This window comes from Barbus barbus (genome assembly GCF_936440315.1).
Source record: "Barbus barbus genome assembly, chromosome: 38".
Classification (NCBI taxonomy): domain Eukaryota; kingdom Metazoa; phylum Chordata; class Actinopteri; order Cypriniformes; family Cyprinidae; genus Barbus; species Barbus barbus.
Window position 1 is genome coordinate 15,043,799 of NC_136716.1, and position 27,115 is coordinate 15,070,913.

General features: G+C 37.8%; 2 protein-coding genes across 2 annotated transcripts; one reads left to right on the forward strand and one right to left on the reverse strand.

Moving 5' to 3' along the window:
- Positions 1-632: 632 nt before the first annotated feature.
- LOC306857412 (DNA mismatch repair protein Msh2-like) lies at positions 633-13,695 on the reverse strand. Its single transcript, XM_079397345.1, has 16 exons — positions 13,460-13,695; positions 13,079-13,227; positions 12,714-13,001; positions 9,471-9,617; positions 9,238-9,387; positions 9,013-9,146; positions 8,145-8,344; positions 7,939-8,048; positions 7,699-7,822; positions 7,468-7,618; positions 7,280-7,377; positions 2,944-3,189; positions 2,630-2,834; positions 1,550-1,797; positions 1,291-1,460; positions 633-1,199 (listed from the first exon to the last, which is right to left on the reverse strand). The coding sequence occupies exons 1-16, from the start codon at positions 13,665-13,667 to the stop codon at positions 1,017-1,019; spliced, it is 2,811 nt and encodes a 936-aa protein (XP_079253471.1). The 5' UTR covers positions 13,668-13,695; the 3' UTR covers positions 633-1,016.
- An 8,471-nt stretch (positions 13,696-22,166) lies between these two features.
- LOC306857614 (calmodulin-1) lies at positions 22,167-26,735 on the forward strand. The gene is made up of 6 exons (XM_079397639.1): positions 22,167-22,496; positions 23,604-23,634; positions 25,327-25,470; positions 25,629-25,735; positions 25,840-25,975; positions 26,070-26,735. Exons 1-6 carry the CDS (start codon positions 22,494-22,496, stop codon positions 26,096-26,098), a joined length of 450 nt encoding a protein of 149 aa, XP_079253765.1. The 5' UTR covers positions 22,167-22,493; the 3' UTR covers positions 26,099-26,735.
- The last annotated feature ends 380 nt before the right edge of the window (positions 26,736-27,115 follow it).

Genomic DNA, 27,115 nt, shown 5'->3' on the forward strand with positions numbered 1-27,115 from the left:
ATATTGAACTTCCAATCTTGAAAAAAATCTGTTTCGAAGTGTAAACCGCCCTGGATGCCATGAAACTGAGCTTTGAATGGAATTGCAACTGCATAAAAGCCTTTCCTGGAGCCTAAACCTGTCTCCTAGCTTGGTCAAGGTAGCAGAAGGGGTTAAGGTTCTGGGAGACCAGTTGAGGACCAGCTGGCCATCTTAAGCTGGTTTAAGATGTTTTGGTTAGATACACTTACTTGAAAACATTGCTGTTACAAGCCTGACCAATTTAAAAAAGCACTTGAAAATTTCTTCTTGCTCAGTGAAAAATGCTCTGTTTTTCTTGAGATATGATCCTTGTGTGTGAGACTCCGATCCTTTAGCTAGTGTTTATATTTTAATGTTTAAAGACTCAATTTATACTGTGAAAAATATAAATGTATTCAATGGAATAGTTTTTCATAACGTTTAAACTATTCTTTCTATAGTACCGCACTGTTAGATGCATTTATTTAAATATAATTTTTCATGTTTTATAGGTTTTTTTTTTTCTCTAAACATCCTAGCAATCCACTGCGGCGTCCTGGTGTATTTAGTGCCTTTATAAAATATTGTATTGTTTATGAATCTAAATGTAAATTTAAAAGGGTACAAATAAGGTCAGTCTGAATTAAACATGTTTTTAATTACAATATTAAAACACTAGCTTTGAAAAGAGGTAAAAATAAAATTGAAAAATTAACATTTCCAAATTTATCCATTAGATGGCAACATTGTCACTAACTAAAAGTGCTGTTGTGATTTGAACTAACAATATACACCAAATATTTTTAGAAAGTTTTTACTCAGAGAGGATTTATAACAGAAAGCTTAAGAATGTGGCAACAATTTGCAAAATAACCTTCGAAAAACATCTCAAAAGAAAAGGATGGTGATAAAATGGAACATTTTTCTAATCTACTATAGATTATATCCATTTCCATTATACATAAACAATTTTACTGAAATGTTGGACTTTTATCCACTAAGCCACTGCTCAGCCCTCAGGCTGAAGTCAGTTTGACTTTGGAAGAACGTGACACTATCTCACTGACAAAGCTATTGTTTTGTCCGATGACCTCTGCCTTGAGTTTGCACAGCTCTTCTTTGACAGCCTCATCAGACATGCCTTCAACAGGCATCAATTTAACCTTAGCCAGGAAAGCCTCGATGATCTTCTCCCCCTCCTATGGGCAAGATTACAGCCAATCAGTTTATTAAACGTAAAAATTAAACACATTGAGCAGCAGAACAAACAAGCATTTCTTTCAGTCTCACCTGTTTCTCCAGGCAGCGTTTCTTGGCTTCGGGTGCAGCTTCCTCTCCAGCTCTGGAGATATCTTGGAACTCCTCAAGCTCCAAAGCCTTCTCGCGTGCATTAGCAATCACATGTTTGGGGAAGTTAGCAAGCTCTGCCACATGAATCCCAAAGCTCTGGTCACAAACCCCTAAATCAGATAAATCACAAACATCATAAACCACTAAACACAAAGGAAACAAACTTGAGTTTTTAGAAAATGTTTCAAGAGTCACGTACCCTTTTTCACCTTGTAGAGCATTGTGAGAGTGCTGTCTGTGGTCAGGGCAGTGACGTGGAGGTTACGGACAGTGGGAACTTGTTGTGCAAGTGCTGTAAGCTCATGGAAGTGAGTGGCAAACAGGCAGAAAGACTTGAGGCGGGTGGCAATGTACTCTGAGATTGCCCAGGCCAGACCAAAGCCATCGTATGTGGATGTGCCTCTACCCAATTCATCAATAATGATAAGAGAATCCTCTGTGGCTGATCTAGAGTCAAAACATGACATGCATTCATTACAAAAAATTACTCAGGGGTACAATATAGACATACTGTACATGTATCAACTGATGCTGGAAGCATCTAAAATTCATAAAACATTGTATATTGTTAAATGTGTGTTTTAAAGAATATTCCGGGTTAAATATAAATTCATATAGCTGCACAATATTGACTACTACATAAATAATTTAGATTTATACTGCACATTACTCTTAAAACGTGTTTATTATTGGAGTGGTAAAACGGTTTTAATTTATTTTTAGAATTTATGGCATTATGTTGTTACAGCAACAAAGATACACTAAATCACGTTAACATGCATATTGTTTATATCTTGTGGCTATAATACAAAAACAGTATTTTAATATTTACATTTTGTCCCTATTCACAACAACGGTAACAAATCTACAAATGCTGTTGATTCAGCTGAAAGGAATACTCAGCCCAAAAAATGAAAACTATAACTTACTCATCCTCATGTTATACCAAATCTATATGCATTTATTTCTAGAAAATATCTTATGTTCCACAGAATAATGTTAATAACCAAACAATTCTGGTTCCCATTTACTTCAACTGTATTTTTTGTCCATTCAGTGGAAGTCAATGGGAGCCAAAATTATTTAGTTACGAATATTCTACAAAATATCATCTTGTTAATTTCCACAGAAGAAAGTCAGGCATACAAGAGGGTGACATGAGGGTGAGTAAATGATAACAGAACTTTTATTATTGAGTGGACTATCCCTTGTATTGAACCCAGAATGTTCCTTTAAAAACAATGTACAAAACATGTCAAATTTGTGTTCTGAGTCAGACCGAAGAATAGCAGCAGTCTCCAGCATCTCAGCCATAAAGGTGGACACTCCTTTGATCTGGCTGTCCCCTGCACCCACTCGAGCAAGCACGCAGTCCATCACACTCAACTCTGCCTCATCACATGGTACAAAACAGCCAATCTGTGCCATCAGCACGATCACACCCACTTGACGAATGTATGTAGATTTACCACCCATATTTGGACCTAAAAATAGAATCAGAAAAAAAGGCTTTTTATCATAATTATTATGGAGTAATACATTTATGTAGATGAAACTGCCATTTCATAATCCTCCTATCAAATAAGAGCTTACCTGTGATGATATGAAACATCTCCTCGCCCCTTGTGAAGGTGACATCATTGGGAATGAAAGCCACATCATCTTGGGCTTCAACACAGGGATGTCTTGCCGCCTTAACAATGAGTCTCCCTGACCCTTTCGCTAGTATTTTAGGCCTTACGTAAGGCACTGGAGCAGCATGGGACACCACAGCAAAGCTCACCACTGCATCCAGCTGAGCTATCACCTCATTCAGAGTCTGTACTGGATCCACATAGCCTATGGTATAAACACAGGGTTATTAAACTATTCATTCTTAATGTACCAACAACATGATTAACTGAAAACAGCTTAATGTTAGTAACCAAAATGGCTAATGAAACACTAACATGTTCAATACACATTAGGATCTATGTAGGATATCAAGAGCGAATCAGACAATTTAAGATTCGTTTAAGAACATGGTTGAAACACAAGGAGCCAAATTCCACAAAAAGACAAAACACAACATGGATCCTAAATCAGATCCTAGCACCAGCCAGCCGGAAGCAAGTCTAACTAACTAGCAGCTTTGAACAACTTGCAACATTAATACAAAAGAACACTTATTGATAATCCCAACTCAGGAAGGAGATTGTCAAATTTGGGGCAAGTAACCAAGATTAATGGTCAAAGACACAGCACATCATGACCATCACATGAGGAAAATCATTAGGAGAGACTTCGTTGAGTGGGTTCCCCCACCCAGGACAAAGACCAGGCTCCTTCTAGACCTTTTGACCTTTGTTTCTCACAGAACACACAGAGACTGTCTGCATAAGTAGATGCATCCAAAATCATCTTAAAAGACTTCTAAACGAATATCAGTCCAATGCATAACTTCATAGCATGTATGTAACCCACACATTTGTCTATAATGTTCTAATCACTCATTGTGTGTGTCTTTTTAATAACTATTGAATAGCTTAAGGGTTCACATTGAAAAAAGTATTGTCCAGGAACCGGTATCGAACATTTTTGAACGATACCCAGCCCTAAGTCTGTGACCGCCTCAAAACTTCAACCAGCCCACAACTCCGCATCTTCAGCCAAAGCCCAACCATTGGCTTCCCAAGACATCACTTCAATGACTACTGAACCTCCAGCCAATCAGTAACCTTGGGAAACCCCTTTCTGCAATGACAACAATGACAATGGAATGTATAGTTGATATCAAAAACTGGATGACTAGCAATTTCTTACTGCTAAATTATGAAAAACAGAGGTGTTAATTATTGGAACAAAAACGTTTGCATGTACTAACCTAGATCACGGTCTAATACTTGATGGCTGCTCTGTAAATTCTGTGTCATCAGTTAGAACCTAGTGGTACTTTTTGATAGCAAGTAGGGATGCACGATATTGTTTTTTTGACGATATCCAATATGCAGATATTTTTCATCTAATTTTGTCAGATACCGATGTTGATACCGATATATTTCCTTTTGTTTGGAAACAACACCAAGTCTCTCCTGTGCAGAAATGATAAGAATTTTTTTTAAATTTTGGTTAAGTTTTTAACAAGAACTTATTTATTAGAATTAAATAAAAAATAATGAAGGTTTTTTGACAGTACATTGAAGCTTTGAAAATAACTATAAACTATAACAATTGCTGCATCCCCCCCCCCAGAAAGATGCAGTGTTAACCCTAACATTTTATTTTAGGATTTAACATTTGTAGATGGTCTAAAACAAAAGAGTTGTAAAAATTCTGAAAATCTTTTAGAGCTCATGATTTGTTTAAAAAATAAAACATATTACAAATTAATGAATAAATCAGTATAAGTAAAATTATTTAATTTACAAGTGTCATGTTTGTGATTTTTTTTTTTTTAAGCTATAGCTTCTGACCATTAAATCAAAACATACTCATTATTTTATGACATCAATTATTCTTTTATTTAATCAGAAACAGTCTAAATGTTATTTGTGTAGGCTATTTTACTTTTAATTTAATGAGAAGTAGGCCAACAGCGCCCCCTAAAGATTAAATCCCCGTACCGAACGGGCGTTAGGACCTGGAGGAGGCTGTCACTGCTACCGCTGCACTGCTGTTACTGTTTACTCTATCACACACCAAATGGTCATTCTGTACATGCTTTCACAGATTAAGTTCAGCGATCTAAATCAGTCAATCTAATCATCATTCAGACAAAACTTTGCTTCAAGAATGAGCCACACTGCTGACGTGATCTAATCACTAGCACATCCTGAGCACATGAGAGTTAATGTATTCCTCTTATCAGCAAGACATATCCGCATGTTTCATATCAGGCCGAAGCCGATATTTACATTTAAAGCCATTATCAGCCGATTCCGATATCAGTCCGATAATATTGTGCATCCCTAATAGCAATTTTTCCTTCGAAAATCATGTTTCTAGCATTTGTAAAACTGCATTTTTCCATCTTAAAAATATATCTAAATTATGACCTATGTTCTGAATGTCAAATGCAGAAAAATTAATTAATGCGTTCATGACCTCGAGGCTAGATTATTGCTAGATTATTGTAATGCTTTATTGGGTGGTTGCTCTGCATGTTTAATAAACAAACTCCAGCTGGTTCAAAATGCAGCAGCTAGATTTCTTACTAGAACCAGGAAGTATGACCACATTAGCCCGGTTCTGTCAACACTGCACTGGCTCCCTATTAAACATTGTATACATTTTAAGATCTTGCTAATTACCTATAAAGCCTTGAATGGTTTGGCACCTCAGTATTTGAGTGAGCTCATCACATTATAGTCCTTCACGTCCACTGCGATCTCAAAACTCTGGCCATTTGATAACACCTAGAATATCAAAATCAACTGCGGGAGGGAGATAATTTTCCTATTTAGCGCCCAAACTCTGGAACAATCTACCTAACATTGTTCGGGAAGCAGACACACTCTGCCAGTTTAAATCTAGATTAAAAACCCATCTCTTTAGCCTGTTTTACACATATTACATCACATTTCTATAATTCAGATTATTAAGGATTGTTAGGCTGCATTAATTAGGTCAACCGGAACCGGGAACACTTCCCAAAACACCTGATGTACTTGTTACATTGTTAGAAGAATGACATCTACGCTAATATTAGTCTGTTTATTTCTTATTTCGAGGTCACCGTAGCCACCCAGATCAGATGGTCACTACAGCCACCCGGATCCAGTCCGTATCCAGATCAGATGGTGGATCAGCACCTAGAGATGACCTCTACAGCCCTGAACGTCAGCGGAGACCAGGACACCTAGATGAGCCCCAGAGACTGATCCCCAGTGAAGACCCTGTCTCCTAGACGGCCATCAGGACAAGACCACAGAAACCAGATGAGTCCTTTGCACAATCTGACTCTACCACAGCCTAGATTTAAACTGCTAATTTTGTCTGGCCAGAGGAGAATGACACACGACAAACTATTTCCCCGTCTAAATACTGTAAAGCTGATATAAAGCCACCCAGCTGCCGGTGTAAAGCTGCTTTGACACAATTTGCATTGTTAAAAGCACTATACAAATAATAGTTACTTGACAACAAGGGAACACCCTGAACATGCAAGTACCTCCAGATTCTGGCTGAACTGGTACATTTAATATACATTTTAGCCTCATCGAAGGACTCAATACGAGGCTTAATTAAGTGATTGATGGTTGTTCAGGTCTATGCAATTGCACATATTGCTATAAACTTGGGATTTCACATTTTCATTCTCTTAAACTCATTCTTTCCTCACTTTCTCTCTTCCTGCAACTAGTGTGAATGTGTGAGTGCATGTGTTTGTGTGTTAGATTAGTTTATATTGTCTTAGATTTATCCAATATAGTCTTATTTATATTGAAAAGAGAAGAGAAGTATCTTGTGTTTTGTGCTAACAAGTTTAAGACATTAACTTGTGATCAGCTGTAAAACATAATGTCCAAATGATAATGTCCAAATTCCCAATAAAATCATTAATAATTCACTTTGAGCTAAATTGACCCGTTTCCCTTAAATCTATAAACATCTGTGGATTAAAGTTGATTACAACAAGGAATTATTTTAAAACTATAAACTGGGCCAAAGACAGTTTGAACTAATATGGACCAAATTTTATGGAATATTCATGTTTCATCCATGTTTTTATTGTATTTTATAGTAACAATACAGAAAGAGCTTAACCTCACTCCAGAAATAAATCTGCAAAAATAGAGCACCATGTACTGTATTAATATGAGTGAATTTTCCCATTGCATTAACATTTAATCCAAAACATTCCTTAATTACAATCAAAGAAAATAAAAAAAAACACACATGGAAGTGTTTAAAAACATTGAACATGGCTTTAAAATTGAGTGATTCTCACCTGCAGCTATGCTGATGATCTCTTTGACAATGGCATTCTGAGCCTCTTCATACTCTTCTCTGCTTTTAGTGTACTCTTCATTCAAAGAGCTCAGCTTACTGTAAAAAAGAAACAACCCCATCACTTACTAACAACTCTAACCAGTAGTTGCACCAGTATTTAAACATTGCATTAAGCATCTCTCTTGCCTGTTAGTAAATCGCACTCCATTCTTTTGAACATCTAAAGTAGTGAATTTCTTGTTGTTGCGAAGACTCTTTTCCTCCTTGCATGTGACTCGGAAAAAGTACCCAATCTGTGCGTTGGATTCAAGCTTCACAGTCTTAGCTGCTTCCAGCCCTAAAGCAAAACAAACACAATTGGTTTTGTTATTAGTTTAACATTAAAATGCTTAATATTTCCACAGTATGTTCACCTACCAAGTTCACGAGCCGTACTGTTCAAGGCCGTCTGCATGGCTTTCTCCAAACGATCCATGTTCTCCCTGAGCTCACTCAAGGTGGGATCAAATGAGGGTTTCACCAGGAACTCATGATGTTCAACCTGGACAACAAAAACAAGAGTGGCATACATTTTAGGAATTCCACATTTTAGCCAGAGCAACTTATAAACTAAACAAAGTTTGCTTGAGGCATAGAGTGTAGATGGCACCAGCAGACCTGGTTCATGTCCAGTGTGGTTTCAATCATCTCTTGATATTTGGAGAAGTCAGAGACAAGGTCGTTGAGGGGAGAGATAAATGCTGCGTGCAGGAGGACCTGATGTTTCCCTGATCGAAATATAGATGTCACTCATTGTGTTGCTCCACAACAAACTTTGTTGCTCAAATGCAAATTAGAAGATTAACAGGCAACATTTTGCTCACCACTGTATCTCTCCAATGCCAGCACCAAACTTGACAGTTGCCCCACAGCCTGATAGACCCTGTAACAGTCTTGTAAATTAGAGCTTTGACGCTGGAACTTCTTTGCCATTCGGTTCAGGTCTGGAAAACGGCGGAGAAGATCCTCTTGACAACTCTTCCTCAGCTCAGAGTCTTCCACAAAAGTCTCCACAAGATCCAGTCTGCACATCATGACCACAAATGTGTAAAGGCAAAAATAAACCCTCTATGTTCAAAATATGCTACATCCACAAGATACTTAAACAACATCAAGACAAAAGAGCTGCTAATGATGGTCAACTGATCAAACCATAGTTCAGACTCATCTTTTCTAATTTAAGTATTTAATACTTTTCTGCAGCAAGGATGCATTAAACTGATCAACTGTCACAGTAAAGACATGCTTATTTCAGTTAAATGCTGTTCTTTTAACTCTTTTCAAAGAATCTTGAAAAAAAGTATTACAGTTTCCACAACTGTTTTACCACACTGAAAACAATAAGAAATATTTCTTCAGGACCAAATCAGCATATTAGAATGATATCTGAAGGATCATCGTAACAGACTGGAGTAATAGCTGCTGAAAATTCATTGTAATAAATTACATTTAATAATATATTCAAATATTAATATTCTGTAAAGTTATTATATTATGCCTTGGTAACCATAAGAGACTTTATACACACACACAAATATACACATTTATATATATCTCTCAAAAATCAGCATTAGGGAAAAACTCAATCTTAAACGACGTAAACATCCTACACCATTCCATAAATATGTATCAGACAGAATCAAAGAATGACATCCAGATTTGAGGTATATGTATTTTTTTTTAAAAACTCACCTTTCTTCTATCTTGTTTTTGTCGATGAGAGGCTGTTTGATCCACTGGTTTACCAACCGCTGTCCTTGTGGGGTACGACATTTGTTTAAAAGGCCTGCCAGAGAGTGTGTGCCAGTAGCATCATCAGAAGACCCCTGAGAAATCATAGAGGAGGAACATATCAGAACTCACAATAACCCTTCACTGAACAAACTGCATATTTCTTGTTTTTGAATGACCCCTGACCTGGAAGAGATTTAGAGCCTGCACAGCAGCATTATCCAGACGCATGTACTGGTTGAGGTCAAAGGTGGTTATCTTGAAGGAACCAAAATTGGCCTCATCTGAGAGAAGCTCCAGGTATTTGATGACGGCCTGTAAGCAAGACATTGCAATCTGGAAAAAAGCAATAACCTGATTAATTCTCCTGGGCAAGAACCTGGAATTACACATCTAAATTGTGTTGCAGCGCCACAAACCTGTTTCTCCATCTCTGGAAGTGCAGCACTGGACACAGTCTCTCCCTTACGGGCCTTCAGTAGCCGATTCAGATCCTGCACAATGTCTTTGGTTGTGAACTCTGATTTCTTCCTGTCTGTGAGCAGAATGCCACCACGCTGCACCACCTGAATTATGAACAGCAACCAGCATATAAGAAATAATAATTATGATTATGGTTATGCAATCTTGTTCTAGGGATGCACCAGTATTAAAGGGGTCATCAGATGCAAAATTCCCTTTTCAAGTTGTTTGAATATAAATGTGTGTTGGACGTGTATACACACATCCATCCTATAATGATAAAAATCCACCCAGTGTTTTTTTCTCTCAAATCAGGCTGTTCTGAGATTCCTGTCAGAATGACGTAGTTCTGTGCAGGCCCCTCCCACGATAGTTGATTGACAAGACCGTCTTACCTTAGACACGCCCTGAGTGAGCTGAGTGAGATGTAAACAGTCCGACCGCCATTGTGTCAACTCCGGTGCAGTGGAAAACAAGAATGTCTCCGATTTAGTGATTGAGTTGTTTTGTTGTTGGATGTAATGAATAAAGCAGTCGTCATTTACTCCCAACATCTGAGCCGCTGAAGACGCAGAGGATTAACGTTACTTTCATTTTGAAGGGAATGTGTTGATCCTCGATCTGCCTAAATGCGTCTATGTTCACGCGAATCATTCGTGATCCAGCCTCATCTACAGTAGAAGTGAGTATAAGGGTTTTTTATGAATCTTTGCAAACCGCCTTTCCTAATAATGTGCTAGTTAGCCAGTTTTACAGCGGAAGTTTACAGCCTGCTCGTCACTCCACGGAAGAGAGGGGCAGGGTCAACAGAGCTCATTAGCATTTAAAGGGACGTGGACTATAATGGCTTGCTAAAAACAGAGCTGATTTTGACAGGTTTAAAAAGGTGTTTTTTTATGCTAACGTTGAGAAATTTGAACCAAAGTATGTTATAGACTTTTTATTAAGACCCCAAAGAATCATATCAACTTGATGACCCCTTTAAAATTCTGGCTGATATAAGCTGCAGATTTTCTCTTTTGTCTTTCCTTTTTTCCATTTTGTCTGATAACCAATAAATGGCCTATATTAAAATTCTACTGTTTTGTGTTTGTTCGAAATAAAAAAATGTAATCAATCATGGTACAGGTGAACTTAAGCATCACAGCATTGTAATGTACAGCATAAATTAATTTTAATTCCGGTTTATTATTTTACATTACATTTAAAGATGGTATAATTCACAAGTGACAAGATGGGCTGTTAATAAAACCTGGCTGTCTATGCAGTAGAAACACAAACAAAAATTGAAATCAGTGCGACATGACTATAAAAAACAACAAAAGGTGGCTGTGGCTTTTCCTTTTGGAGCAAAGTCAGAATTCAAACTCAAACTTGAAAGAAAAAAGTTAGAATTGCTCTATATTGTCTTTATTCTAATTATGTGGGTAAAACCAAAACAAAAAAAAACTGTGAACGTCACAATTGCGAGAACTGTAAGATATAAACTCGGAATTGCAAGAAAAAGGGTCTGAATTCTGAATTTATACATCAATATGAATCCTATACAGGTCCTTTTCAAAAAATTAGCATATTGTGATAAAGTTAATTATTTTCTGTAATGTACTGATAAACATTAGACTTTCATATATTTTAGATTCATTACAACACAACTGAAGTAGTTCAAGCCTTTTATTGTTTTAATATTGATGATTTTGGCATACAGCTCATGAAAACCCAAAATTCCTATCTCAAAACATTAGCATATCATGAAAAGGTTCTCTAAACGAGCTATTAACCTAATCATCTGAATCAACTAATTAACTCTAAACACCTGCAAAAGATTCCTGAGGCTTTTAAAAACTCCCAGCCTGGTTCATTACTCAAAACCGCAATCATGGGTAAGACTGCCGACCTGACTGCTGTCCAGAAGGCCATCATTGACACCCTCAAGCAAGAGGGTAAGACACAGAAAGAAATTTCTGAACGAATAGGCTGTTCCCAGAGTGCTGTATCAAGGCACCTCAGTGGGAAGTCTGTGGGAAGGAAAAAGTGTGGCAGAAAACGCAGCACAACGAGAAGAGGTGACCGGACCCTGAGGAAGATTGTGGAGAAGGACCGATTCCAGACCTTGGGGGACCTGCGGAAGCAGTGGACTGAGTCTGGAGTAGAAACATCCAGAGCCACCGTGTACAGGCGTGTGCAGGAAATGGGCTACAGGTGCCGCATTCCCCAGGTCAAGCCACTTTTGAACCAGAAACAGCGGCAGAAGCGCCTGACCTGGGCTACAGAGAAGCAGCACTGGACTGTTGCTCAGTGGTCCAAAGTACTTTTTTCGGATGAAAGCAAATTTTGCATGTCATTCGGAAATCAAGGTGCCAGAGGCTGGAGGAAGACTGGGGAGAGGGAAATGCCAAAATGCCTGAAGTCCAGTGTCAAGTACCCACAGTCAGTGATGCTGGTGTTGGTCCACTGTGTTTTATCAAGGGCAGGGTCAATGCAGCTAGCTATCAGGAGATTTTGGAGCACTTCATGCTTCCATCTGCTGAAAAGCTTTATGGAGATGAAGATTTCATTTGTCAGCACGACCTGGCACCTGCTCACAGTGCCAAAACCACTGGTAAATGGTTTACTGACCATGGTATTACTGTGCTCAATTGGCCTGCCAACTCTCCTGACCTGAACCCCATAGAGAATCTGTGGGATATTGTGAAGAGAAAGTTGAGAGACGCAAGACCCAACACTCTGGATGAGCTTAAGGCCGCTATCGAAGCATCCTGGGCCTCCATAACACCTCAGCAGTGCCACAGGCTGATTGCCTCCATGCCACGCCGCATTGAAGCAGTCATTTCTGCAAAAGGATTCCCGACCAAGTATTGAGTGCAAAACTGAACATAATTATTTGAAGGTTGACTTTTTTTTTTTGTATTAAAAACACTTTTCTTTTATTGGTCGGATGAAATATGCTAATTTTTTGAGATTTTTTTTGAGGGTTTTCATGAGCTGTATGCCAAAATCATCAATATTAAAACAATAAATGGCTTGAATTACTTCAGTTGTGTTGTAATGAATCTAAAATATATGAAAGTCTAATGTTTATCAGTACATTACAGAAAATAATTAACTTTATCACAATATGCTAATTTTTTTAAAAGGACCTGTATATTGCGCATCTCCATCTTGTTTCATAACACACAATTTGGCATCTATAAGCAAGTTACCTGTTTGAGTTTTCCAAGGTCTCCACCTGCATCTCCTCCAGGAAGCACACACTCTTTGGGCCCAATCTGCACAAGAAGAGCCTCCAGATTGGAGAACTGATCATTGTCTGGGAATTCACACACATCGAGTTTCCTGAGGGTGCTGTCCACATAGCCAACACCGACGACACGCTGTCCATTGGCCCCAGTGCCAAGACGAACCCCGACAACACCGGCAGCTCCCTCCCCAGGACCTCCTCCACTGCCAAATAAAATCTCCTCAAACTGGGTCAGGTTTCCTGGAGATGCCTGGGATGCAAAACACAAACATGATGAGATAAATACACTGAGAAAAATGTTATTAAACAGTGAATAATGCAAGTTACCTTGTAAGATATTTGCCAGTCATGTTCTTTGCTGCTCTTACTGGCATTCTTGTAAACCTCCACCCGGTACTGCCTGACCAGCAGCAGGTCCCTCACAAATGACTCAAAGTTCATCTTACTGAGGACCACACTCTCCAACCTCTTATTGCCTGCGTTTTTAAAACACAAAGCACCTTTACTAGACATAATTATTGCTTTAACAATACAAACATAATTTTAAAGTTGTTCACAGACTGATATTATAAGGATGCAGTTTTAATAAGATGTAAATATTTGGACAACAGAAAGAAACAATGAACTAAATATCTTTATATATATGTATGTATATACGAATAATGATCCGACTATTTTATTAAATAATTCTATAAATTAGCAGCCAACCTGTGCCCAGGTTTTTGATGACTCCATTCGTCTTGAAAACCTCCTTGGCTGCAAAAACCGCATCTTTTCCGTGCACCGTATAGTAATCGTTTCGATCAAATACTCTCACCGTGGTGTCCGGCTTCTCGGGCATAGAAAAATAAAAATTCAGAAATCCATATTCAGAGGCACTGTCCATGGACAGACTTTGTTTAGGTTGCACCGCCATGCTGGAATCTCCCGCCACAACACAGGCGCGCCAGGAGGGTCAAAGGCAAACGGGGCGGAGTTAAAATGACGACAATAATCCACAACTCAAATACAATAGAGTTATTTTGTAACAAATCTGTGGATTGGGAAAAGAAACAAGTCCTCAATTGTTTTACCCTTATCTCTTTTCAGCATTTTTCTTAAAAGGATTTGGAAATTTTGGGGATATTGGGAAAATTGGGATGTGTGATAAGGATTAGTGTATTTGATGTGATGTTTTATGTTTTCAAATAACAAAAATGTTACATTATAAAATACTTCATGTACAGTTATATAAAGTATATAAGTTTATCACAATGTTATTAATATTATTATTGTAATTATATATAAAACATTTATTTTCTGTGCTCTTGTGGAAAAAAATTCCAACAAGTTGTGCACAGATTGATGTAGTTTCATTATAATTTATAAGCCATCTTTTTTTGTGAACTGGTTTAGGGGTGTCGCAGAAAATTATGATAAATTGACCAAGAAATAATGAATAAATACATTTTATTAAAAGAGAACTGAGAATAACATAATCTGTTACATTAATAATGTAATATGAAAAAAGCCCTTGTTTCAGGGTTTTACGGACTTGTATTTACTCATTATATAATATGACACAAGTCTGTTGTTGTTTAACCTGCAAATATAGCTGCCATAATCAACTGAATATGCCTCAATCACAGATAAAACTGATTCAAAATAGTTGTTTTGCATGTGTCGGGTTAATTTAATTTAATGATGGTTATTTGTTTCATTCCCTGGGACAAAATAACCATCCATTCTGTATGAAGCTGTAATTAAAGGCCTGATCATTTGAGCCCTCACTCTGAGCTTCACTCAGACACATAGGCTGTTATAAAGCTACTACAAATTGCTGAAAAACAATAATACCTTTTAGCTTGCTTCAAATGTTTAACAGGTGAACTATCCCTTTAAGAGATATGAGTTTGGAACCCAAACAGAAACAGAAGTTGCAATAGCAGGCAAGTATCACATGGTGTCAGAACTGAGTTGGTGAGGCCAGAATGAAAAGCGATCCATCTCTGCATGGATTCTACATGAAAGACTCCTTACATAACAGCCACTTCAACTGTGTGCCTCTCTAAAGTACCTTCACTTCATTCACTGAATGAACAGACCTGGAAATCAGCTGTGGCAAACATTTGATCTGCATTGTATCCTTCTAAGCACACGTTGCATGAGTACATAAATGTAGGTATAGTCAAGTACTGAGAATATATGTGTACATATGTACACACATGCATCCTTGTTCCTCTGAAACGTGCAAGTCACTTTCCAAACTTGAGAAAACAGGTTGAAGGACAAACCAACTCTGCAGAGGCATTGCTACATCTTTTTTAGCAGTTCTCTCCCTTCACTCATATGTGTCTGTTTGTACACATTCAGTTGTGTCCTATTCAAGGTTTGTCCTTAAAGAAATTATTCAACCTGTGTCTGTATCAGTCCTATTAAAAGGTATCATTCTCCAATGAATTCCAAATGGGCCGAGTGAGAGAGTGTTGGTTCTCTGCAGTGGACTTTCGTGGCGGGATGACCTGCTTTAATGGGGTGGCAGCCTGCTGCAGCGGTCTGGACTGTGGCCAGATGCAATGGTCTGACTGTTACTGCTGTGACAGGGCATAACTGGGAGCACTGCAGAGGATTAAATCATCAGGACTTAGACAGACCGATTTTAAAGTACCTTCTATTGAGATATCTGTCATCATTTCTAGTTCAAATAATAGAAATTTGTACATAATGTCAAACTTTTTAAATGCACAAATAATGCAAGCACTGCTCTATTTGTTGGATGCGTTGATTCTAAGTATAAAGTCCAATGTTAATATATATATATATATACAGTATCTCACAGAAGTGAGTACATCCCTCACATTTTTGTAAATATTTTATCTTTTCATGTGACAACACTGAAGAAATTACACTTTGCTACAATGTAAAGTAGTGAGTGTACAGCTTGTATAACAGTGTACATTTGCTGTCCCCTCAAAATAACTCAACACAACCGCTGGCCACAAAAGTGAGTACACCCCTAAGTGAAAATGTCCAAATTGAGCCCAAAGTGTCAATATTTTGTGTGGCCACCATTATTTTCCAGCACTGCCTTAACCCTCTTGGGCATGGAGTTCACCAGAGCTTCACAGGTTGCCACTGGAGTCCTCTTCCACTCCTCCATGACAACATCACGGAGCTGGTGGATGTTAGAGACCTTGCACTCCTCCACCTTCCATTTGAGGATGCCCCACAGATGCTCAATAGGGTTTAGGTCTGGAGACATGATTGGCCAGTCCATCACCTTTACCCTCAGCTTCTTTAGCAAGGGAGTGGTCGTCTTGGATGTGTGTATGGGGTCGTTATCATGTTGGAATCCTGCCCTGCGGCCCTGTCTCTGCTTCAGTATGTCACAGTACATGTTGGCATTCATGGTTCCGTCAATGAACTGTAGCTCCCCAGTGCCGGCAGCACTCATGCAGCCCCAGACCATGACACTCCCACCACCATGCTTGACTGTAGGTAAGACACTCTTGTCTTTGTACTCCTCACCTGGTTGCCGCCACACACGCTTGACACCATCTGAACCAAATAAGTTTATCTTGGTCTCATCAGACCACAGGACATGTTCCAGTAATCCATGTCCTTAGTCTGCTTGTCTTCAGCAAACTGTTTGCGGGCTTTCTTGTGCATCGTCTTTAGAAGAGGCTTCCTTCTGGGACGACAGCCATGCAGACCAATTTGATGCAGTGTGCGGCGTATGGTCTGAGCACTGACAGGCTGACCCCCCACCCCTTCAACCTCTGCAGCAATGCTGGCAGCACTCATACGTCTATTTCCCAAACACAACCTCTGGATATGACGCTGAGCACGTGCACTCAACTTCTTTGGTCGACCATGGCGAGGCATGTGGAACCTGAGTGGAACCTGTCCTGTTAAACCGCTGTATGCTCTTGGCCACCATGCTGCAGCTCAGTTTCAGGGTCTTGGCAATCTTCTTATAGCCTACGCCATCTTTATGTAGAGCAACAATTCTTTTTTTCAGATCCTCAGAGAGCTCTTTGCCATGAGGTGCCATGTTGAACTTCCATTGACCAGTATGAGTGTCACGAGTCCGGGCCCTGCGCTTCTCCCTGTCGCCACCAGAGGTCACCATCTCCCTTCCTCCCGGACTCACCTCACGTAATAACATACACCTGCCACATCACATACACCTGCTTAACCACACACACCTGTACACTGTACACCCGCAGCTGTTCCCCATTGCCACGGACTATATAGTCTCCCCTCTCCCACCACTCTGCCTGGGTTCGTTAATTGATGTTTGTATATGTATGGTAAAAGTGAGTTTCTAGTGTTGGTTTTTGGTCTGGGATACATGCACTGCGTTGCCGTTTGTATCCCAGTCCTTTTCTGTTTTGTTTTTTTGTGCCGTGTTGGCCTTTTTGTTTATTATTAAAAGCACCTTACCTGCATCTGGACCCTGACCTCGTCTTTTCGTGGCGCTCCTCTTAGCGTTCCGTGACAATGAGAGAGTGAGAGCAATAACACCAAATTTAACACACCAGAGAAAATGGCTAATTGGGCCCAATTTGGACATTTTCACTTAGGGGTGTACTCACTTTTGTGGCCAGCGGTTTAGACATTAATGGCTGTGTGTTGAGTTATTTTGAGTGGACAGCAAATGTACACTGTTATACAAGCTGTACACTCACTACTTTACATTGCAGCAGTGTCATTTTGTCATTATGTCACATGAAAAGATATAATAAAATATTTACAAAAATGTGAGGGGTGTATTCACTTCTGTGAGAAACTGTATATATATATATATATATATATATATATAAAATTTTTCTCTAAGCAACTGGTGTCCATAACAGTAAATCATCAAGACAAGTAAATGGCACAGTAGTACAAAAGGCAATAAGGAGCAATAAAATGATTTCAGGAAGAACACAAGAACGAATGTTACTTCATTCGGTCATATGTCAGTAATTGCCCTTGTCAGCACAATGGATTTGCATATTAGTCTTCTCTTTGTTATCTGCTAAATGGCATCTCAGTAACTTGGCCATCAGTAAGTACTGAACACAGTGTCTGTGTGTGAGAACAGCCAAGTCTTGCATATCAGATGTCTAAAACTGGGCCGTCTGGAATAAAAGAGAGAGTCAGCGAGAGTCTAAAAGGTTAAATATAATGTGGAATTCATCTTGAAGATGTAGGCTATATATTGCATGTGTATTTTGCTATCACGTTAATGAACTGATACATATACAGCCTCTAATAAAGAACAGTAGAATAAATATACAGTTTGTTCTCTATATATAAACTCTTTTTTTAAAAGTGTCTTAATTATCTGGAACGTTTGGTGATGTCAAATAGGTCTCACTAAATACATGGTTAAATATTAATGCTGTACTGTGAAACTGAAGCTTCTGCTGTACTTGAATTACAGGTAGCAATTTACAATGTCTGAGACACACAAAAGCGCTGATCAAGAAAGTTTGGGGTCAATATATTATATAAATATTCATAGCACATTAATTAGCTTCATCATTTATTCTTTTCCTTTGTCAAGCCATGTTCTAGGGTCACTGCTTTTTTACCATTACCAACTCGAAAGGTTTTACATTAATCCTTGCAATATCAGTTGTTGCACTTTAACCTACCGTTTTATTTGCAGCAATTAAAGCTATCTTTGAGGTGCTCTACTGCATATCGGCAAAGGGCAATAAAGAGGTATGTGACAATTTATATCCATTGTAGACAGAAAATCTGTGCTTCTTCTAAATCTAATCCTATTCAATGCTGCAGTCATGTATTCTTTGAATCTTATTATTGAATTAATTTTGTTCACACATCAAATATGCATTCAGGCAGTTTATTATATCGCCTCCTTTATAGATATATGTCAACATTAAGAACAATGTGTACTTAAAAAGACTACATAATCTAAATAAAATAATTTCAGTTATGAAGATAGCCAAATTTCTCTGAACACTAAGCATCAAAAACCATTCATAATTAAGCTTTTTTATATCACTGATCTCTTAAACCTCCTGAAGTTAATAAAAAAAGTACTCTTTTTCTGTCCATTTAATTTTTATTTATTTATTTTTCTTATTGAGAAATCTGACAGAGGCGGTAGATTATGTGAATATAAATCCCCTTTTTAAATCGGCTTTACTGCTAAAGATCCAGAGCTTGTCTGTTACGAGTCAAGATTCAAGCCTGTGAATTCCATAGTGGGTAAATCTGAATTGAATTTTCCAGAATTTAATTTGAAACATCCTCCATCCATTCCTGATGGAAAGCTGATGTCAGTTTGGTATAAATTATGACCATAATTATATGTATCTTTCACAATTTTGTAAAGTTTCTCTAACAATGACGACTGCTGCCTACTATTCAACTACATGATTTTTGGCGGTCATTCAAAAAAGAGAGAGGCAAACAGATGAACACTCAGAAAGGGAAAGGCAATCTCAGTCACGCACTTTTTCCTTTATGTACAGCTTCGTCAACACTACCACACATACACAGACACACGTGTGTACAGCCACACAAGGGTCTATGTTGGGAAACCGGATCCTGGTGTTTCAATGTCTGCCAGTGTTCGGTACAAAGCCTCAATGTGCATTAAGAATGAATAGGTCTTCAGTTTCATGGCCCTCACTCTGAGTAAACACCTGAGTGGTCAGGGGCTCTTTATACCAGTGCTTATCAACCATCTGTGTCTCACTTGGCTTTTAATGTCCTCAATTACCCATTCACAGACACTAGCATCTTATTACCAAAGTTCTTGGCATAGTTGTAGGCAATACCTGGATACATGGTTTAGCTGTACTCATTTTACTATCTTAAAATCCTCAGTATGAATTAAGTTGAACATGATAATGATCATTTTTCAGTACCACATTTATATAGTGCCATATTAATTTATCTGTACCATAATATTTGTCATCATGATATTGTATGACACTACAATGTTGTCCAAACCATATCAAATTCACATTGCAAGGCCATAATAAAAATGTAAAACAACTATTTAAAATAAAATATGACCGTTTTAGTCAATTTTTTCTCTATAGCAACACACACACAGATATTGTATCACTGTTATTTTAGGATTATTGTATACTATTATAGTATTTATAATTTTTTAACTTTTATTTTTATATTTGTAGTTCTCATTTTACATTTAGTTTAAGCTTAATTAATTTTGTTGTGCTTTTTTATTTTTATTAGTTTTTTTTCCAGCTTTTAGCTTTAATTTATGCTGATTCCCATTTTAGTTTTAATCATTTTAATACTTACTGAATTTCAGTTAGTTTCCAAGGCAGCATGTTTTTTTTTTACATTTAAGTTTGTATTAGATTAAAAAATATATAGAATTTAAACAGAAAGTTAATCTTTTCAATTTTAATTTAGCTTTATTTCAATTAACAAAAACGATGATGATGATGATGATAAATATATAAATTTGTTCTTCTAACATAACATTTGTTTTTATTCCAACAAATGCACTTGAAAGCTCTTTTTTTTATGTTACCGCCCCAAGCAAAGTATTGCACAATATGCATAATCTGGCCATTTAAATAATAGCATTGCATAAAAACTAATAAGTTTATTTTTATGTTGTGGAGGCCTAGAAAGACAGATTAAAATCTGACAGGAATGACATTGTTTTAAGATACCAGACGCCGCTCTGCATCCAGACAGTGCGGAAACTTTAAGGTAACCTGAAAGAGGCATTAAGCACACATGTTGCATGTGTTGTGGGTATAAACACTGCATGATTCACTCTTTCCCTTGGTTTTACAAGCTCTGGGAAGGCAGGCATGCAGGAACCACCCAAGTTCAGGCTGTACTGTTTTAGAAACTGTTTTCTTAAAAGGAAGTTTGATTCAGTCATCTCCTTTCTGGAGGCGTGGTGGTTAGAGGTGAGGTGGTGCAGAGTCATGGAAAACATCTGGGGTAAATAATGAACCCTATGATCCAAGAGCACCTAGACCAGGGATGGGCAACTTCGGTCCTGGAGGGCCACAGTCCTGCAGAGTTTAGCTTCAACCCTAATCAAACACACCTGATTGTAGCTTTCTAGTGATCTTGAAGACCTTGATTAGCTGGTTCAGGTGTGTTTGATTAGGGTTGGAGCTAAACTTTGCAGGACAGTGGCCCTCAAGGACCGAAGTTGCCCATCCCTGACCTAGACGAATACAATGCAAATGTATCACATTAACAATATTGGGGGCTGTTCACTCAACTGATTATCTCAGTTGCTCCTGCTGTTTTTTGGTATGAAAATGCCTCAACCAACCTCAGCAACAGTCTGTCTTCTCATCCCCTCAATATCCAACAGACCTGGGACATGGCCAGAGACAGGTGGCCTGCGAGGAGGGAGCTATAAGGCAGTCGAGCATTGAGAAGCTGGCTAGGCCTTGATAAACAAGGCAGGGTCTGGTTGATGGCATCACTACCTTTGGTGCTATTGTTACTGACTTTCTTAAATTGTATTTATCAATCCCCTTTCTTTATGATACAGGCCTATTGATTTGTGTTTCCTTTATTGTTTTACTCAGTCAATGATAAAAAACAGATATACAGTAAGTGCCTTAACTGACCATTCAACAATAAAACATTAAAAAGATATTTTGTTAAAAGCTTATGCTAAAAACAATAAGGGTGGAATATCTTAATAGAAAGGCCACTGTTTTAATAATTATTAATCATAACATTTTAATAATTTTATTAGAATAGGTAAGTTCACACCATAATTATAAAGATAGCAACATAGAGGAACAATATCGTTGGAATCACTTTCAGAATTATTAGAGTAAATCAGAATTAACAGTAACAGTGGTTGACAACCAATCAGAATCCACCAGACTTAAATGACACATAAATGCAGTGGGCGCTTTACAATAAAAATAACTTTACTGTGTGTGTGTGTATGTGTGTGTGTGTGTGTGTGTAAATGCTAACCTAGGGCAAGTTTTCGTTATAGGTGTGAACATGTCTTAATTGTTCATTAGCCTATAGCCTAATTACACAAGTTGCACAACTTTCCTTTGTTTACACATTTAATACACATTCTGAAAAAAGTTATTTGAATGTAAAAAATGCACAATATGTGTGTATAAACTACAGCCTAACACCATACAATTAAGCTTCTATGGAAAACATGTTTTCTTATCTGTGTGAAGATGCATTATAAATATTAGCACCATACTAAGAAATTTGGATACATTTTACAACAATTTTGGAAAAAATCTTAACATTTACCCAGAACATTAACATTATAATTTTGGCCCCCTAAGGTTGGAATTCACAATGGCTCAGGTGATTCCCTATTTCAGCTCTAAATTACATGGCATTTATGACCGGGCCAATTCTACAGTGTGTGACCAGGGAGTGACGCATTGCAGGTACAAACGAACCAATCAGAGGCATCCGCACAACCGAAATGCGTTCAGTATACTTCCGCCGTCAGATAGTCCGCCTGCATTTGTGCCTCAACACCAGCCGATAGCCCAGTACAATACCGAATCGGTTTTAAAGAAGGACATATATCACGTTTACTCAAGCTTAGTTTAGTTTCGTGGACAAATATCCCGGCATTTCCGTAGCACCGCAAGTCAGAATGCAGTGCGGTTGGCGGATGGATATAGAAAGATGGGAGGTGTTTATGTACGACCGTTAAGGCGGGTCTATACCAATATTTCGACCACCATTTGTGAATCTCTCGCGGAGACGGAGGGAGGCTGACAGAGAAAAAGAAAAAATGGTGAGTGCACGCTAATATTTATAATAAACGATAGACATGCGTTACTGAAAAGATATATGATCTTAACATATATTTGCGCGGAAGACAAAAAGTCAAGAAACAGAAAAATAGTTTTCTTTAGTCTTTACAGAAATATGCCGCCAAATTTACGACTAACTTCCAGTGTATGGACTGAATGAAGGAGTAACATCTCCTATTCCTTCGGGGTTTGCTGTACTTTTTTTTGTCATATTGCGCTTGTTTTTTTAATATCACAGGCTAAAACGAAGAAATTCTGCGCTAGTGTAAAGGAAGTAACGTTACTTAACTTCAGAGGTCTGCTTGAACCCGTTCACTTTCAGTTTTCACATTGAGAGCGTAACGTTACTTTTGAACTAAACTTTGTAATAGGGTTCAGTAAGCCAATTCTTGAACAGAATGTGTTTCTTTTTAAGCTCTGTTTGAACAATAAGTATCCTGGTTGATTTAGTTGCTAAGTTGGAAAGCATCATGTAAGTTAACTTGTTAAGCTAACTTTACCCATAACGGGCTTCTATAAGAAAAGTAGCTGGTTAAACCGAAAAAAAATGTATGTTGGGTTTTTTTTTTTGCATAAAGTCGTGGAGGGTACATTTACTCTAATTCTCGAACCATTTTAAGATTAATGTTCAGTATCACACATGTTTTGCTCATGTATCCGTTTATTTTAATATGCATATGCGTCTTAAAACGTAGTGATCTGATTCAGTCATTATGAACTAGCCTGCAGTATGCTTACTAGGTTACTCGAGCATTATGGCACAAGGCTACTATAACAATAAAAAGGTGAAATTACTATCTAAAATGACTATCTATAGTGCCACGAGGGAATAGTTCACCAAATACTGGGAATCAGGTGGGTGGATGAACTGCTGTTGTTAGGAGTGTCTAAATACCGTCGCTATGATGGGACTTTATTCTGTCCAGCTGGTGTCGTAACATTTAAACGGAGGGAATATGAGGTCTTTGTTTGGTCTCACACAGGTTGCTAGACATTAATGTGAGAGAAACAAAACACTGAATTCTTAGTGAGTTTGTTCTCCACATCATTTAGTAATATGGCTGTTTGTCATCTCTTCCCATCCCCAGGCTGATCAACTCACAGAGGAGCAAATAGCTGGTAAGAACATGCTTTTTCTTTTCTTACACGCCCCTTCATAGTTTCTGCACTGGATTATGGCATTTTGCAATACCCTGGCTGTTCCAGTTTGCTATAATTGCTATTTTGTTGCCTTTTAAGGTTGTAACTTAGTCAAATCTGTGTGAATGGATGGGTTATTGCTTCCTTGAATGTGCAGGCTCATAACTTTTACAGCTTCTAACAAGAAATATGTGAATCTAAACTATAACAGATTCTGTACAGATAACTGTAACTGTAATTTAAATAAATTTGTTAAATTAGTACTTTTTTTTATTTATTTTTTTACTTGGGCATTTTTATTGTTGTATTAATTAGTGTTATTATAGATAACTGAAACTACAGTTAAAACTATGAATTTATTTGTTACCAAATAAAATAAACTAGCTAGTTTCTAGGGCAATATTTCTTTAATTATATATATTTTTTATTTAGTTTAACCTGATGTAATAAAATAAATAAAACCGAAACAAACAAACAAAAAAACTCTCTCTCTCTCTCTCTCTCTCTCTCTATATATATATATATATATATATATATATATGCATGCATACACGCACACACACACACACACAAATATATATATATATATACAAAAACAAGGAAATTACCTTTAACTGAAATTAAAATAGGAAATATAAGAATAAAAACTGATTCAAAATATTAATAAACGCGCTATAAGTTTATGTTGAGTTGGGAAAGTTGTAATTGTTCTGTACTTTCTGTTGTTTCTTTGGATAGTATAACAGTTCATAAATAAAATGAATAAGTGAGCCCGATTCATTTCCTTAAGCTTCAGTATTATTTTGCATGTTTTTAGTAAAACATTTTGAATGGGCCCATGTTTTGTGTAATAGGAAAGCTGGTTGTCCATCTGTAATGTTGAATGTTATATCACAGGAGGTCTCAAATGGTCTCATCAGCTTTGCTAGATGGGTAGTGTTGGCACAAGGGGGAGTTTGTGTTGCCCTTTAGTGCTCAGACCGCTGGGCAAATGCATGCACTGGTGAAATGCAGTCTCACTTGTCACTATAGTTTTGTCCTGACTATGCCTGCAAGGATCAAATCTCCTCATTTAAACTGATCAGTGACAGTGCTGACTCTTACTTGACAATGTACAAAATGTTGTCTTTTGAAATTGACTCTAGAAGGTACTTGAGTCATCTACGCAAAGTGATTTGTTTTGCATGTTGTCTGTACATGTAGCTAATGGTGCTCTGCAGGTCTGGTTGAACTGCCTTCGATCAAAGGCAATAAAACTAGTACTAGTGGTCAGCTGTTGCCATGGCTCTGGGGTGTTTGTGTGTGTCTTCCACAGCATCCTAGTCACCCTAGACATTCATCTTTGGAGGCGTTTGTTGTTACTGGTCTTAGCAACAGACAGCTATTTAATAAATGCTATTTTTTTTTAGTTTTGGAATTTCTTGTAAAGTACAAACTGTTTAAGATGAAGTACATAATATGGGATCTACAAAGTCTCCATATGGAATTTTAATGCCCACAAGTAATTAATTATTCAAAAAGCTTGACATGAAGTAGAAGTACTTTACCTGTTCCTTTTGTTAATTGCTAAAATGGAAAAGCGATTGATGTATGTGATTTTTGAGGCAGGGTTTATGAATATGTGGTTATGTAGCTCAAACACTGATCTGTCTCCCCTGGTTATCCTTCCAGAGTTCAAAGAGGCGTTCTCACTATTTGACAAAGATGGGGATGGCACCATCACCACGAAAGAGCTGGGCACCGTCATGCGCTCCCTTGGCCAGAACCCTACAGAGGCGGAGCTGCAGGATATGATCAATGAGGTGGACGCAGATGGTAAGGACACATTTTTGCTGCTACATTAGCCATCAGCATGTTAACTCATCTTAACTCTTATGTTAACAGCGAGTAGGGTCCAATTTGCATTTGACTTGAAACCATTATCACAATTAAAACATTCATTTATCTGACTGTGTACTTTACCCTTTAATCAGGTAATGGAACAATAGACTTCCCTGAGTTCCTGACCATGATGGCAAGAAAGATGAAGGACACAGACAGTGAGGAGGAGATCAGAGAAGCTTTCCGTGTCTTTGATAAGGTAAGGCTTCTGAAGAACTGTTGAATTCAGTTCACCTGTTATTAAGGTTTTGCTAGTAACGTTCCTAGATTTAATTTTGACGGATTGTTGTTCTTTTTGTTCAGGACGGGAACGGATATATCAGTGCTGCTGAGCTGCGCCATGTGATGACAAACTTGGGGGAGAAATTAACAGATGAGGAGGTGGATGAAATGATTAGAGAAGCAGACATTGATGGAGATGGTCAGGTCAATTATGAAGGTGAGTCTTTGTCTATTTAAAACAATTAGTACCAATTTTGAGTTGCCCTTTTGTTTTTTGCAGTGATGTTTAATTGCACTTTCTCTCTTCACAGAATTTGTACAGATGATGACAGCGAAGTGAAGGACTTGTACAGAATTTCTTGTATAAAATTATCTGCCTTTTCTTGTTTTTAATTTCTGTAAAATGTTTCAATTTAATTTCTCCCCATCCTCTCCTGCTGTCCAAAGGATCTGCATGTATACTATAAGATTTGAGTGCTCATGCCTTCCCCCAACTCCTAGTCATCGTAAACAATCTGTTAGAAGGAGCAGTTAAGGGACCAGGTGATACGTATAGGCACAGATACTGACTACACACAGGCCCCTTTTTCCTCTTCTTTTGCTCTGTCTGCCTGCCCACCTGACGAGCGGTGACATCAAGGGTTCAGCTGACTCACAGCGTGGCATTTCAACAATTTTTGGCATGATTCTTTTTTTCTTTTGATTTTATGTGGAGGTGCAACTCTGCATGGACAATGGACTGAGTATAAATAGAAATGGGAAAAGTCCTCAGCATTGCACTATTGCCACATCGTTGAATTAAATACTAACGGGTTTATCGCCAGGAACTCATACACTCGAATCTTTTTGTATTTGTTCTGTTCTTACTATGCTTTTTAATTAGTCACTTTTCTTTTGTAACTGCTTATGGCACAGCCATGCCTCAGAATCCATTCCAAGTTGTATATTTGTTTTCCAATAAAATTAACAATTTACCCAAAAACTGCTTCCCATGCCTTTTTCAATTGACTACTCTGGAATCTAAAAGGGAGAATTTAACAGTATTTTGGTTGTCACTACTATTAAACTGCATTTGCAATTGTTAGTCCTCTCCAGTAATATGATGTTGGTTTTACTCACCTTGTCATTGCTGCATACTTTGGAGTGACATTGCATGATTATAATCAGTGTAATTAGCTGTAATCAGGTACTTGATTAGTCAAGATGTCTTACATAGGAAAAATTGTGCAATTTCTGTTCAAATGGTTGTCAAATAAGTTCTAAGTGAATGTTGTGTCCTCTGGCCATCGCTCTGCTGTTTACAGGATTGAAAATAACAGACTTCAAACCACTTCTGAGTAAAATATTCACACAGGTT

Excerpts from the sequence above, each read along its gene's own strand:
- LOC306857412 (XM_079397345.1), bottom strand. The coding sequence starts at position 13,667 with ATGGCGGTGCAACCTAAACAAAGTCTGTCCATGGACAGTGCCTCTGAA. Across the intron at positions 13,228-13,459 it reads CATCAAAAACCTGGGCACAG|GCAATAAGAGGTTGGAGAGT; the intron begins GTTGGCTGCTAA and ends TTAAAAACGCAG. Across the intron at positions 13,002-13,078 it reads ACTGGCAAATATCTTACAAG|GCATCTCCAGGAAACCTGAC; the intron begins GTAACTTGCATT and ends TTTGCATCCCAG.
- LOC306857614 (XM_079397639.1), top strand. Across the intron at positions 25,471-25,628 it reads CAATGAGGTGGACGCAGATG|GTAATGGAACAATAGACTTC; the intron begins GTAAGGACACAT and ends CCCTTTAATCAG. Across the intron at positions 25,976-26,069 it reads TGGTCAGGTCAATTATGAAG|AATTTGTACAGATGATGACA; the intron begins GTGAGTCTTTGT and ends CTCTCTTCACAG.